The following is a 15,310-nucleotide window of genomic DNA, read 5'->3' as shown; positions in this document are numbered from 1 at the left end:
TCTGTGGCATAAACACACATACACAGGAATAAAAATAAATCTCTTAAAAAATAAAAAGAAATAAAAGTCTCCAATGAATTTCAGGCTGCCAAAGGGTTCCCTCTATATCCATGGTAACTTGTGGGTACTTCTTAGGTGTTAGCTCGCTGAGCTGAAAGGCAATGTTTGTTTTTGGTGTCTCAGTTTCATCTTTCTTTCCTGTGTATGCCTTGCACCTTTAACTAACTCTGGCACATAACAGACCCTTAATAACAGTCAATGAGAGTCATTGGCATGACTAAGGGCATCAGTATCTCCTGATCTCCCTCCCAGGGCTCCCTGGCATCAGACCCAGCTCCCTGGACCCTCACAGCATTCCACATGAAATGCTGTCCTCCTTTCCAATGCTCCACCCCAGGCATATCCTGGGTGCCTCCATGATGAACCTGTCCATATCTCCTGCCTGGTGTTTCAATGCTTAGGATGGCATTTTTCTGGCCCACCAGCCTGGGGTCTCTCTTAACACAGAATGCAGCTCTTAATCATCCTGGGTCTTCAGAGACTCTGCAAAGGTCAGGCACACCCTTGGGATTCAAGTGCCCACCTCCTTGAGTACTGGAAACCTCCTGCCCAACCCAGCCTAGGGGCAGGCACATATCTTTGTTCATCTTAGCCTGTTTAGAACAGGGTGGAAATTTTCAAAAGAAGTCTTCCTTTAAACATAAAAAATAAAGGGGATGAATAGGAAAGGCCAAAGCCTCCGAGTGAAAGGCTTTATAGAACAGATGTCTCACTCTAATGAAACCCAAGCCTGGCCATGAGCTGGCTGGCTGGCAGCTTAAGAGGCTCCCCACTGCGGCTCTGTCCTCACCGCAGCCGTCTGGGTCGGATGCCACACCTCAGGCTCCTGCCCACAGTGGAGCCAGGTTAGTGCCACCACCTGTCTGGAGAGAGCTCCCTCGATCCCCACCCTGTCTCTCCAGAAAGTCCATCTGCTCCAGCCTGAGCCAGTTTCTGCTCTGTAGTTCCTGGCATCTGGCCCACCATGTATTCATTCCTCCACATTCACCTATTATCTCTTCATTCACCCCACCAATCCTCCTGGGCCACGGCATGCAAAGGAGCCAGTGCCTGCACTGGGTACCTTTGGTGCACTGGTGGCCAGGGCTCTGTTTTCCTGGAGCCCTCACCACAGTTTGAGAAATGGACAAGTGTAACTGAAAAAGACCAGGTAAGGGTCCTAGGGTAGGATGCAGAGGGGAGTCTTCTCCAGAGTTGAGAACTAGGGACAGTTGTCTGGAGGTATCTGCATCTCAGGCCACTCGGCATATCTGGGATAATGTGACGCTTTCTGACCACCTCCGGAGTCTCCCAGATCTGCAGGCTTCTTGTCTGAACCTGCTTCTTAGCCATGGTCTTGCAGTAACTCAACAGTGATGTCTACAGGGTTCTTCCTCACAATCCTGGCCATGAACTAATGATGCCTCACCCAAGCACAAGTAGCTAGGAGAGACAGAGTCTCTTACTGGGACCTAGAGTTGCCAATTAGGCTAGGCTCTCTGTCCAAGGAATGCACTTGTCCCTGCCTCCCCAGAACTGAGATTATTAGGTGAATGTCAACACACCTGGCTCTTTTAAAAGTGTAGGTGCTGAGGACCCAACTCGGGTTCCCATGTTTATACAGCCAGCATTTCACCAACTGCACCATCTCCAGCTCCTGCGATTGGCCTCTAGCTTCAGTACACACATACACATGCATATACACGTGTATGAGTGTGTGCACATACACCCCCACGTGCATACACACACATGGGGTGCAGGAGTCATGGTGGCACCCTCCTGCAATCCCAGCACTTGGGAGACTGAAGCTGAAGGATTGCTGAATCCAGCCTGGGACACTATTTAAAAAAAAATGTGAGAGAGAGACTATAGATGGTTTCTGGCGTTTTCCAAGCCGATTCCACACTAGATGGATAAGAGTCTGGTGTTTTCTGTCTCTCTCCCCGGCTCCTCTGTTTAAGTCACTATAATGTCGGATGTATCATGTCTTTGCCTCCTTTGACTTCAAACTTTCTTTTCAAGTTTTTAAATACCTTTTCAACCACCTTTTTCACCCTAAGAGTTGAGAAGATTGACACAGTAGTGTGTTAACACCTCATGGCCTAAATAAAGTTCCTGGCTAAGGGTCCTGGAAGAGGCTAAAACCCTGTCTCACTTCCACTCACCCACTCTGTCCCTTGACGTGCTGAGGCACTTGTGTAAGGGCATCACCTGTGCGGGCTGCAGCCTGATGGCAGGTGTTCTTCGGGGATGTGAGCGGAGTCTTGTATCAAAATAGAGAGGTCGTTGGGCTCCTCAGCAGCAGGCAGACTCTGGAGGATGCCTGGACCATGTGTGTGGTAGCTCTGAAAGCTTCTCTATACCAGGTTTCCTTCCTCATAGACGAAGTGAGTCCATCTCACTAATGCCTTTGGAACTAATAGCAGGGGCTAGCTATTGCCTCTCTCCTAGGCTAATAAAGGAAAGAAACTTGGGGAAAAGGGTAAACTTGGAGGGAAGGGTCATGGAAGTTGGAAGTGGGGACACTAGAAAGAACTTGCCAGCATATCCCTAAAGTCAAATACCTAAGCAAGTGTGTGTGGTGATGAAGGTGGTAATGGTATTAAGTGGCCTGTTCTGCCCATCTGTAGATTGCAGGTAGGTCTGGGGCCAGAGGCCAGAGTAAAGCAACAGGAGGGTTTTTCAATCCCAGCCCCAGAAGTTCTAAACGCTCACTCTCTACCCACTCCCCACCATCTGAGACTCCAAAGCCTTCTGTCTACCAACGCCAGGCATCCAAGGGTTTGCCAGACATTTCCCAATGCTAAGCAGGTGGCAATGGCAGATTCCAACCTCGGGCCTCTGATTCTAAGCTCTACAAAAGAAAGAACAAACATCATGCTATAGAAAGACAGGGTCAGGGGAGCTGCAGTCATAAGAGGAGGGGCCTACTGCTCCCTCATCCCTACACACTGCAAAGAACACTGTAGCAGCAGAGGACCAGTAGAAAGCAGGGTGAGCTAACAAGGCTGGGCCGCCAGGTAGGAGGGCTTTCCACAGCTGGGAGTTCAGGAGATACCTTTCTCCCAAAATGGACTAGGAAATATCTATTACACAGTGGTCCCCCTTATCCAAGAGGGACATATTTCAAGATGCCCCCTGCAAGTGTCTAAGATCTCATATAATATCAAAATCTATATACTATATAAATATTTTCTCCTCTACAGCATTAATAAATTAAACATAGTAGGATGCTACCAACAGTAGCAAACAATAAAATAAAATAATTATAGCAATAACAATTATAACTATAATAAAAGTTAAGTGAATGTGCATACATTCTCTCTTAAAAATAATTTATTATAAATAAATTTATAATTTAATATGCCAGGCATGTGGTGCACACCTTTAATCCCAGCACTCAGGAGGCAGAGGCAGGAAGATCTCTGTGAGTTCAAGGCCAGCCTGGTGAGTTCCATGACAGCCAGGGCTACACAAAGAAACCCTGACTCAAAAAACCAAAAATAAAATAGTTTATTATGCTTTCACTTTTTTTAATTTGAAGGAAATGTTTTACAGCTTGTCTTTGGCATATCCCAACTACCAGTTTACGTGCCCTTGCGCTTTGGTCCATCTTTAAAATAAATGAAGGGTTGTTTAAGTTTGACCCCTGCACTGCAGTCCCTGACCGCTGAATTGACCACTAAAAGGCCACTCAGTGTCTAGCAAGAAGGTAGCATGGAAATCCTGGACATGGGGACAGTTCAGAGCTCGGCTGAGATGGAGACAGCATGAGGATTCGTCGTGCTACTGAGGGTGTCACATAATCTTAAACTATGGACTATTTATTTTCCATGTAACATCCTCAGACCTCGTTTGGCCATGGATAACTGAAGCTACAGAAAGTAGAGCCTTTAATAAGAAATTATCAGTTCTCACTATTCTGAGAACCGATGCCACTGTCTAGCTCGGCTCTGCCTGCTACTAAGTACACACTCAGTAAATACTTGCCAGTTGAAATAAATGTAATAATTGTTAATACCCACTAACTGGTTATGACATATCATCACTTTCCATATATTAGTTCAAGTAGTCCTCACAACCTCCATGAGGTGGATATCACTATTAAGTCCATCTTAAAGGAGGAAGATAATGAGCAAAACAGAAGTCCTTTCCTGAGTACCGAGCCAGGATCTGAACCCGAGCAATGATTGCAGGGTTGGTGCCCTTGACCACTCTGCTGCACTGTAGGCACTGGGATGGAGTTTGTTATGCAGGATGCTGACACACCCACCTCACCCTCACATTAAGCAAAATGCCTTTCCATCAGAGACCTGTCTCAGTTGGACTGAGGTGTGCCCCTGTGCCTACCTCAGTACAGCATATGCCATGCCCTGGGCCCCGGCAGATGCCATTCTTAAACCAAAGATCACTTGGGATCTAACCCTAGATCCCTCAGGTGCATCTGGACAGAGGCTCACTATTCTGTCTATCCTCTGGCATCCTACAGAAGGATGTCTCCTCCTCCCATCCCCCAGCCATCAGACACAAAGGGGTCACCATCAAGGCTGTGGGAAAGCAATGTGGCTATTGTATTAAAAGTCATGGGGCATCTGTTATGTTGTTATAATTGTTCTGTTTTATTTTATTGCTACTGTTGGTGATGTCTTCCACTACTTAATTAATAAATTACAATTCATCATGGCTATGTAGAGGTGCAGAGTATATCGAATTTGGTACTCTCTGGATTTGGTACTAACTGGAGAGTCTTGGGATGCATCCCTCTTGGGTAAGGAGGACTACTACATGTAATAGACAGTCCCGGGACTGTCTATCCAGGCAGTTCTGGGTCCATATGAGGAAGCACACTCAGGAACAGACAGAACATATGACTGCTTGGAATGGGAGTTAGGTCAAGGTAACAATCACCCTCGCACTACAAACCAGAGTGTGGGGCTCTGATGGCCTAGGAGTAGAGGTGGCTGGATACTTGGTAGGATCCAGAGCAAAATAAAAATGTAAACCCCTTCATTTCAAAACGATCTCTTTCATAAGGCATTAGCAGTTCACTAATCTACTTCAGGGCCCTTCAAAGCACCAGGTCCTGCTCAGTGCAAAGGGGGTAAGAGTATAAAGGGGTCAAGGCTAAGGGACTTGGGCCAAGTCACCCAGCTGGCAGGTGCTACATTCAGGTAACCCTGTTGGAGGTAGCTGACTCCACCCTCCAATTCTCTGGGGTCCTGAGAACCTATCTGTTCTCAGGTAAGCAGGGTGGGAGCCTGTCCTAATTCTTCTTGCTTTTGTCCTAGACAATAGTTGCCCTTCCTTTCCTGTCTCCTCCCAGCCTCCTAACCTTCTGTCTACCACAAGGGTGCAGGATTTGTTTACAGCCCCTTCCTGACTCAACTCTTGCAACCCCAGACACTTTATCCAGCCTTCCCATCCTCAAACACCCACATCGCCCCAGATCTGGTGCTGACAGGAAGGGAGCAAAGACTAAATCCATGTAGGTGGACTGCCTATGGCCCTATCCGGAGCACCCCCTGCAGGAAGAGACCCGTATTATGGGTCTGCAAGTATGAGTGAAGGATCCTGAGAAAAGGAGACTCAGAGTATAGACCCTGCAGAAGGGTTCCAATCTAAAGGGAAAGGAGTGGCCAGGGCTTAAGAGTTCCCTCTTGCTGTTGCAGAGAAGTTCTGAATCTGATGGGGGAAAAAAGCCCCATCAGAAAAACAAACATACCCCACACAGAAGGTTTGTAATACTACATAATATTCTCATGAGCAATAAAATAACATTCCCTGTGTGAAAAGCACTTGCCTTAGGCAGGATCTCGATTCCTACAAATCTTCAGGAGAGACTTACACTACCTGGCAAATGAGTGTTAGCATAGATGTCTACTCTAGGGCATGTGGTTTTTCTCTCCTACCACAACTGCCTCTCTAGGGATTTCCACATAAGGCATCTGGTAGTTCAGCAGAACTGTCCGCCTGTGCCCTGCCTGCCTGCCTGCCTGCCGCATGTGGTTATCTGGCCCTGCCTCCTGCACTTCTCACTTCCCACAAGGTGTTATTTGTGCTGGTCTTATCACCCACCCCTTGAGCCTCTGGGGTAGAGGAGACATACATGGACTATGGAGTCCAAGCTCACCTCACTTTGGCTCTTCCCCTCCCTTGTGTGTCTCCAGAGCCTCATCTGAAAGAGATAGCAATGGTCCTGTCCTCACACGGGAAGTCGTATAAAGATCCTTGAGCACATCTGTCTAGTGAGTAAGTGAGTGTTTGCTCCCGTGACAGCCTTGAGTTCAAGTACTTCGTCACTGGCCATTAACAAGGGGGACAAGGGAAACTGCATGAGTTAGGATGAGAAGCTGTCACCAGTATTCACAGGCTACTGGCCTTCAGCCTACCCTCCTGATCCACACCATGGGAACATGGAGCAAGCTGGGGGTGGGGGCTGGAGACTTAGCAGAAAGAAGCCTCAGAGTGAGCAACCTGATAAGGCTTCTTTCTCTAGGACTTGTTAAAAACCTCTCAGCAGCAGCCACTTGGATCCTGTTTCCCAGGAGCCAGCAGTAACAGGTGGGGTGCTACCCAAATCCCAAGTCACACTGGAACTGGGGTCAACCTTGGTGTCTTGGGACTTGTGTCTCTGGTTTCCCTGTATATCCCCCAATAAATGGAAACACTCTTCCCCCTTGCAGAGAGCCCGGAAATCTACTGGTTGAGGGTGAGAGACAGTGATGATGACCCTGCCCCCACGTCTCCTCTCTCTTTCCCATGCATTAGCCATTGGCCTTGGCCTTAGGCCTGGGGACCACATCCAAATCCCTGACACTGGTGCAATGAGAGACACTCAGCACCTTCCTGCCACCTTCCTTAGCCTGGACACCCTCTCAGGGACACTCCCACCTTCTCCAACACCTCTGAGGGCAAAAGGGATGGAGTGAGCGGCAGGAAGAGAGGGTAGAGGAACTAGAACCAACCCTCTGGATATCACCCTTGGCAAAGTCCTAGACAGGCAGAAGGAAGTGGATGAGCCAAAGGACCCTTTACACCAGACTCGGTTTCTTCCAAATGCCTCTCCCAAGGGAAGACCAGAATCCTTACTAACATAGTGGCCTTGTGCCAGCCATGGAGGTTTGCCAAGCACTGTGCCAAATTACAAATGTCTATCTCAGAGTTCGGTGTGATTATTTCCATTTTGAAGCTATGGAAACAGGCTGACAGAGGTAAAGAAACGCACTGGTACTGTAGACGTAGGAACCAGGCACTTATGGGGCTAAGTTGGGAGTATGGTGAGATTTAGGCCAGCCTAGTCTACATGATAAGCAACTGTTTTTAAAAACCATAGGAACAGGAGAGATGAATCAGTGGTTAAGAGCACTGCCTGCTCTTCCAGAGTTCCCAGGTTCCATTTCCAGTGTACACCTGGTGCCTACAATTGTCTGTGACTGTAGTCCCAGGGAATGCAATGCCTTTTTCTGGCCTTCATGGGCACCAGGAACACATGTAGTACACAGATATACATGCAAGCAAAGCACATATACACCTAAAAATAAATTAAACTTAAAAGCCAAAAGCTAGAGATGTACCTCCATGGTACTCACCTAGAATGGGCAAAGCCCTAGGCCCAATCCCTGGTGAGTGTACACATGTACACACACATACAGACATACACCCATGCACGAGCACGCACATACACACACACACACACACACACACACACACACGTTCTTTCCTCTACAGCAGTGGTTCCAGATGTGCCAGATGTTGCCTGGGGTTGACAATGCCAGAGTCCTGAGAAGCACAATTGATAAACCCTAGCTGATGAACACCTCAAATTGTTTTGTTTGTTTTATATGTGTGCCTCAAGCAAAAGGCAAAGAGCCCTGCTCTGGAACCTCCTGCCTCAGAGAAAGGTGCAGAAAGGGCAATTGAGAATGTGACACGAAGTACCAAAGTATGCTAGGTATAATGAAGAATCCATGTAACCCCAACCTTCAGGAGGGCTGATAGAAGAGGATCGTGAGTTTAAGGCCAGCCTGGCCTAGATGGCAAAACTTTGTCTCAAAAACAAAACAAAAAGATTGGATATTCTCCCAGGGCCTGAGGCTTTCTCTTCTCTTACAGAATCTTCTGCCTGCAGATAAAATGCTTCCAGTCCTCTGGTCTCAAGACCAGCCTCTTCTCCTGGGTTTCCCTTGCCACACCAGGCCTCTCTCTGAGCATCTGTCAGCCTCACCATCACTCCTCCAAGGATGCTCCCAGGATAATCTGGTCCATAAGTTAGTTCACTTTTCATGAACACTTGGCCCATTTCCCTTAATCATATCACCATTTGCCTCACCACCTCACAGACAACTCAGCACACAGTAGGTCACAAATGACTCAGAACACAGTAGGTCTCTGACAACACTGAGGATAATGTCTATTCCATCCATGGTCTCACCCTTCCCAGCTATAGCTCCTTAACTGTACTGAGCCCCAGCACCTTCCCCTTCAAGCAACTATCACAAATGGGTCCCAGGAGTCACAGCTGGTGCGTGAGAGGGGATTGGATCAAAGCACTGATACATCTTCAGAGATACAGGAGATTGGACACAGGATTTGGGAGGCTGCTCAACCTGGGGTGTAACCATGCTCAGAATCCAGCCTGTCCCTCTGGAACTCCGAGCCCTCCAGAGCTGACCTCCAAAAAGCACTATCCAAGTTGGTGATGGGGACTTTGTTCCAATGAAACCCCCATTTTCCTCAACCGCCAGATGGGCCTCACACAAGCCCCTCCCTCACAGGGTTTACAGGAGTTGCTTTAGATAAAAGTCTTGAAGGCAGCTCTTGCCACCTAGCCAGGAAGTGTCAGCGATTGCTATGGTTGATTAAGGGGTGATGGCGCATTCTTAACTAAGTCTCTCTGGAACCATCAGGTGCCATCCTGACTAGGCCCCAAACATGGACCTTCCTAATGAACTAGTGTACTTTTGGGATAAGGTCACAATCAAGGGAATGAATACCATAGCCAGTAAGGCATTCCCACTGCACCTAGGAGCAGACAGGAGTGGCAAAAAGCCAGGCACACAGTGCTGCCATGGCTGCATTTCCATTCATCAGAGAGGCCTCTGATCCTGATACAGGGCACACATCCCTTGGAGGTCTCTGGAGGAGACAGGTCCTGGCAGCTGAAAAAGGGCTGGGAAGGGACACAAAGGAAACCTCTCCTCTGGAGGTACCTTGTCTTTGAGTGGCCGGCCCAGCCCCCACCTGCCCGCCACCAGCCCGCTGTGGCCTGCTCTGGCATAGCTCCGGGGGGCTCAGTGCCAAGCCCTGAGCTTTCCCCCCACCATGTCCTTTCACTGCTTCCAAAATAACTCTTTGCTCACTGCCCAAGTTTGGCTTCTCTGCTGTTTTTCTCCTCCTGGGACCTGTTCTCCCTGTGCCTGAAGGGCAGCAGGAGAGTCCTGAACTATTGTTAGAAATTGGGGTTCACCTTTTCCTTAGTTAGTACAAAGGGGCTCCCACAATCTGGGAGCCCCTAAGTCAATAAGTCCATTCAGTTTGGCTAACAGAAGTTATTTCCAGTAAAGGGAGGGGTGGCAATTTTCCCCCACCTCCTACTCTTGTACCTTCCCAAGGTGACCAAAGCCCCAGAAGGACTCTTTGTCCTTGGCCCTGTTCCCAGTAGAACCAGTTACTGGCCTAAGGTCACACAGTCCAACATGGATGAACAAAGAGGAGGCTCCTCTGTACCCTTCCAGGCACACTGGGGACAGGAACCAAGCCTAGGCCCCAGCACCACACCACTTTCCTCAGGCCATACCCAAGAAACCGTATTCCACTTCTGAGGCAGCCTGACCTGACAGCTCAGACTCTTCCTCTCTGGAGAGTCTCCCATCAGGCAGTGCCCCTCCAGGCTGTGCGCAGGCTCGCTTCCTCATCACCGGCCCAGAGGCCAGCATCAGCCTGGCTCCTTGGAAGGCGGTTTCCCTGAAGGTGGATGGAGGGGGATTAGTGAAAGAAGAAGGTAGTGGAAAGGGGGAGCCCTCTGAAGGGCCCCAAAAGATGAAGCTCTTGGATCACAACCATCCCTGCTTCTGGGCCTCATGGGGCACTTGTAGTTGAAAGTGCTGAGAGACACAAAAACATCACAGTCAATGCTCTTTAAGTGTCGGTGTTATGAAAAGTGCCAAACGTGCTTCCCCTGTCCCTTTGCTCCCCCGGGGCCTCCCTTCTAGATAGACGAGTAGTGTTTCCATTTTAGGTTAAGAAATTGAAACTTTGGGCCTAGGGTGAAACACCACCCCCATGTCGGAGTTGCCTCTGGCAATCTCCAGAGCCTGGCATCCTAACAATACCCAATGGCACCCATGTGGACACCTTCTCCTGTGCCCTGTCCATCGTCTGTCACCTGTGGGCCTGAGCCAATGCAGGAAGTAAGCTGTGGCACAAGGGACCATCCAGAGTGAGAGTCCATGGGAAGGGGAAGGTGGTGGTGCTGGGTGGGCTGGGGGCCAACTCTCTCTGAGCCAGGCTTTCTTCTCCGCCAGTGCCCCACCCAGCCGCACCCATGCCCACTGCTGCCAGAGCCTAGAGGTTTCCTTTTTCTTTTTGCCTAAGGCTGTCTCCTGCCTTTCCTTTGAACTGGGGTGTCAGCTCCCCCACAAAGTCACTCTCCTCCAGCAACCCCCCAGGCTTCAACAAGGGAGGGCCCTGGGGACCCCACTTCCTGGAATTACTCCACCCCTCCTTTGCTCTCTCCTCTCCACTTTGGTCTGGGTGCTGCTGCCTGGGTTCTCCTCCTCCCTCCCCAGTTCCCCTCCCACTGCCAAGCCCTCTCGCTGAGCTCCCCCTGTTCCACACCAGAGGCAGCTGTAACAGAGGACCCAGGATTTCTATGCCTCTCCTTTCCTGCTTGCAGCCAAATGTGGGGCACAGAAATTCAGAGAACCCCCAGGATTTAGCTAGGGTCTCCCACCCACAAAGGGACTCAGGGCTAGAAACTTACACATTCCAGCTTACAACGGAAGTATGTCATCTCAGAGTCTGCTAGGGAGGCAGCAGAGGCTGGACCAGGAAGATAGCCTATAAAATGACACCCAACACACCCTCCCCAGAGCCAATGCTCCCTGACTGGTCTTCTGCTTCCTCATCTAACAGCCTTCAGGGCAAGCTGGAGGGCAGGCTAGCTCTCCCCACAACCCCCGTCACTCTCCTCCCATTGCATGAAGTCTTCAGACTGTACCAGCTGGTGAGAGCAGCAGTAAAGCCGTTTTGGGTCCGCAGGGTAGCTACCATTCATTGCCTACTTGGCAGTGTGCTCTCCTGCCACAGCCCTCAACATACATAGAGACTTGCCCTACAGCTCTCATAGAAGGCTGCTTCTCCTCTTTCCAGTGCTTCCCCCTAGGGCCTCCTCCTCCTCCAGGAAGCCTTCTAAGACAACTGCCTCCTGACTCTGGCTCCCTAATGTCAACACACAAACACTGCTCTTTCCACTTTCCAGACCCTATAACGAACCCTCTGCAGACATTACCTCAGTGAATCCACACAGCAACCATTTGAATCAGGGGAAGTCAAGTCACAGAGGTGCCAATAAACTTGCCCAGGTTCACCTAGCACGGCCTTTTACACCAATGCCATCCTCAACCTTTCTGTTCTCTCTCTCTCTCTCTCTCTCTCTCTCTCTCTCTCTCTCTCTCTCTCTCTCTCTCTCTCATCTTTCAAGACAGGGTTTCCCTGTGTAGCTTTGAAGCCTGTCCTGTAGACTAGGCTGATCTCGAATTCACTGTCTCTGCCGTGCAAGTGCTGGGATTAAAGGCATGCGCCACCTCTGCCCAGCCGGTTCTCTTCTAATACCCTGTCTCCATCTGTTTGGTTACAGACATCCCTGGGCAATGGTGAGGGACGCTAATTACCCTGAATTACACACAGGTGAGTGTACACATGCACACAAGCGTGTTCACGAGCACACGCACAGGTGACATTTCGCACAAACCCGCTGGTTAGCACAGCAGTCTTGAAGGGAGTGAATTCCCCAGGAAGCAGTGAGCAGCCTGGCACAGAGTGAAAGCCCTGGCAGCAGTGAGTGAAGAAGTGGGCGCTTGGGGGGCCACCACCACGTGTAAGCCTCTGAGTGTTTGCAGCCAGAGCTACAACCCTGTTTCCTGAACATGCTCCCCAAACGAGGGACTCCATGTAAATCCCCAGACTCCCCTACTCAGGATCTATTCGCCCAGAAAATATTTGCTGCATGTATGTTTCTGTGCTTGTATGTGCTGGAGTAGCACAGGGACCTCTCACTCACAACACCCCTGCAGTGTCCCAGAGCCAGTGGCTCCATCCTTCCTCCCATCCCTTTCCATAAGGGGCCTCACCCAGGGAGACACACAAAATCAGCAAATGTGCTAGGTGAAACTTGCCCCCAATGAGGGTGTGGGGGGCGCTCTCTTAGAGACACTTGAAGAACTGTGTATAAATGAATGACTTGTAACTTTGATTAAACAGGGCTGGCACTGGGCCCCAGAGTGCTCAGGGGTTGTGGACTTGTGTATCAAATAAATAGAAATAAAGGCTTTCTGGTTTCCTCTGAAACTGGACTGGAGGGAAGTGGAGGCAGCCACTTCACGACAAGTGCAGGCTAGGAAGGAACCTTGCTATTCCAGGATGGGAAGCAGATGTCAAGTAATTTGAACTGAGATTCTGTCAAGAAAGTCATAAGAGGAACCAAAGGTGTCTTCTGTGACCCACAGGCAGGTCCTAAGACTGCCAAGAAGGGAAGGAGCCCCAAGATATCCCTGGATCCTCCAGGTCCATCTCTTTCTACCTTTGCAGAGCTGGGGGAGGTGGTGGTGGTCATAACAGTAATATGTTTGATGCACAGACATGAAGACCTGGTTCCTAACCCCAGAAGTCTTACAAAAGAGTGGGCATGGTGGTGTGCACTTGTAATCCCAGCACTGGGTGGTGAAGACAGGCAGATATCCCTGAACTCCCTGGCCAGCCAGCCTAGATCACTCAGTGAGTTCCAGATTAGTAAGATACTGACTGTCTCCAACAGACACACAGATAGCTCCTGGGAAGCGATACCTGAGGTTGGCCCTTGGCTCCACACACACAGCACACGCACCTGCATACACATGTACACCAGCATAGATCCACAGAGAGAGAGAGAGAGAGAATGCCCTTGCAGCTTTCCTGAGAAAGCAAAGAAGGAAGGCTTCACCTCTGAGCCATCTGCAGACAGCAGATACCCCTTCTCCTCCATCACCCACCTGGGACCCTGCACAGCCATAGCCAGGGGGACAGTCCTCCCCACCTCCCTCCAACGCCGCTATAAAATTCTCCACATCACCCCAGAATCCATACCCAGCACTCCCTTCTACCCTCAGTAACACTCTTGAGCCTTAGAAGAAAAGGTTTTTCTTGACACCTAGGAGGGCTCAGGAAGAGCTCAGAAACCCTCAGAGGGCACTGGGTCAGAGTGCCAGGGAGCTGCTGTCAGCATGTGTGGTGGGACACTTGGATCCCCAAAGAAACTCTTTACCTCTGTCCCCAAGTCCTGCCAGAAAAGGCCCATGGATTAATCTAGAATGTTTTGGGTGCTGAGAAAGGTGGCCTGACCTGCCACCCTCTGGAAGGTCCTGTATCCTCTGCCCTTTACTACTAACAAGAACCTTCTCTTCTTCTGACCCCAAAGAAGACTCAACAGAAGTTGCTTCTAAACTCGTTTTAGCCTTTGGTCCCATCTTCCAACGATGCAATATCTTAGATCCCTAATGTGTAAAACTGATAGACATGGGGCTTCTGGGGGTGTAGAGGGGTGGGCCAGAGCCCCTGTACTCTGCCTGGCATTGGGGTGCCCTCACAGCTCTGCTTTGGATTCCTGTGTTCACCTCTCCCACCACCTCTTGGGCTGGACAGGACTTGTCTGACCTTCTGAAATACCCATGTTTCCCAGTCCTCACTCCCTTGAGTCCACAACTGAGTCTTTTGGAGTAAAGTTCTCAGGGGGCCATAGAGATAGGGGGCCATAGAGATAGGGGGGCCATTAGGGGCTCTAGATCAGGATCTCCCACGCTCACTAGGACACTGCCCCCTCAGTGCATCCTGGCCCCTTGCTGAGTCTTTTGGGACAAGCCCAACTCCCTCTTCCTCAGGTGTTCATCAGGTGTAGGTCCTCAAAGTTGAGCAAGCTTCTCCCAGGCCTCAGGGAGCTCTGTGAATCCTACCCAGATTTTTCCACCTGCTCACTGCCTTCTGAGGAAAAGCAGAGAAAGCCAGAGGTTCCCTCTTCCCAGAACACAGGAGGGAGCCAGGTGGTCTGGGATGTGCCCCCACCTCCTCCTGCCCAGGTGGAGAGCAGCTATAGCCTCTGGCTGTCTGATTCTGTGACAGCTACCCCCAGTAGGGTCCCCTTCCTGCACCACCTCACCCCAACTCAGACTCTAAAAATGGCTCTCTGGTTTTCGGTCTCAGAGTCTGCCCACAAATTAGTGTCTCTAACTCAGCCTCCTGGGACATGATTTCAGGGAGGCCTGGGGAGGGGGCAGGAGACCTCCACGCAAGAAGATAGTGCTGGCAGAATCCCTTTCTAAAGAGAGAGAGTGGCAGGGACCCCCTGCACCAAGGCCCCTGCCTCCATGAGACAGTTCTGCTTCTTGGTGAGGAACCCATTTCCACTCCATGGGGGCACACTCCCCTCACCTCACACCAAGGCAGTAACTTATGCCTTCATCAACCCTCCTGGGCACTGTTCTGCTAGGGAAGACAGCAAAAGAAGGGGCTTCCCCGCCTCACGTTCTCCCATTTTCTTGCTCAGGGTTTACACCCCACTTTGCCAGGCCTGGACTCCCACATTGAGCCTGTGAGGGTGAAGAGTACCTGGGAAAGAGCAGGGAGGCCCAGGCTCACTCCTTGCCTTGTCCTTAGTTTCCTAAGGACTCTCCTCTGCTCCCCGGTCCTTCAATCTTAGACTGGGAAGGGGTCAAGAGCCTTCCTAGGATGCTCATGTCCCAGGGCATCAAATGGGGTTTGTGGGGCAGGCAGCCATCACGAATAGCAGGAACGAGCAGGTGAGTACTCACAGGTAAGCCGTCAGGGGGTCCAGGTCCCCTGGCACCACTGAGAGCCCGAGCTCGGAGCAGTCAGCTGACAGCATGATGCCATCCTCCTGGCAATGGCAGGGAGCCGGGCAGGCAGGACGCCCCGGGCCAGGCTGGGGGTCGCTGCCTGCGAGCGCCAAGGAGCAGAGCACCGCGCAAAGCCACAGCGTCAGGAGCCCCGGCGGGCTGTGCAT

The 15,310-nt window shown here is 50.5% G+C and overlaps 1 protein-coding gene across 1 annotated transcript in view; it reads right to left on the bottom strand.

The window, feature by feature from the left end:
* Window positions 1-15,310, bottom strand: part of Lgr6 (leucine rich repeat containing G protein-coupled receptor 6) — a 116,654-nt gene extending 101,344 nt beyond the window's left edge. The window contains exon 1 of the mRNA XM_027417534.2: window positions 15,099-15,310. Within this exon, the coding sequence (XP_027273335.1) occupies window positions 15,099-15,310 (212 nt within the window). The remainder of the gene's footprint in view (window positions 1-15,098) is intronic.

Source organism: Cricetulus griseus, chromosome 5 (assembly GCF_003668045.3).
Source record: "Cricetulus griseus strain 17A/GY chromosome 5, alternate assembly CriGri-PICRH-1.0, whole genome shotgun sequence".
NCBI classification, from domain to species: Eukaryota; Metazoa; Chordata; class Mammalia; order Rodentia; family Cricetidae; genus Cricetulus; species Cricetulus griseus.
Note: the sequence above shows the minus strand (reverse complement) of the source record. Positions and strands in the feature narration are given on the sequence as shown.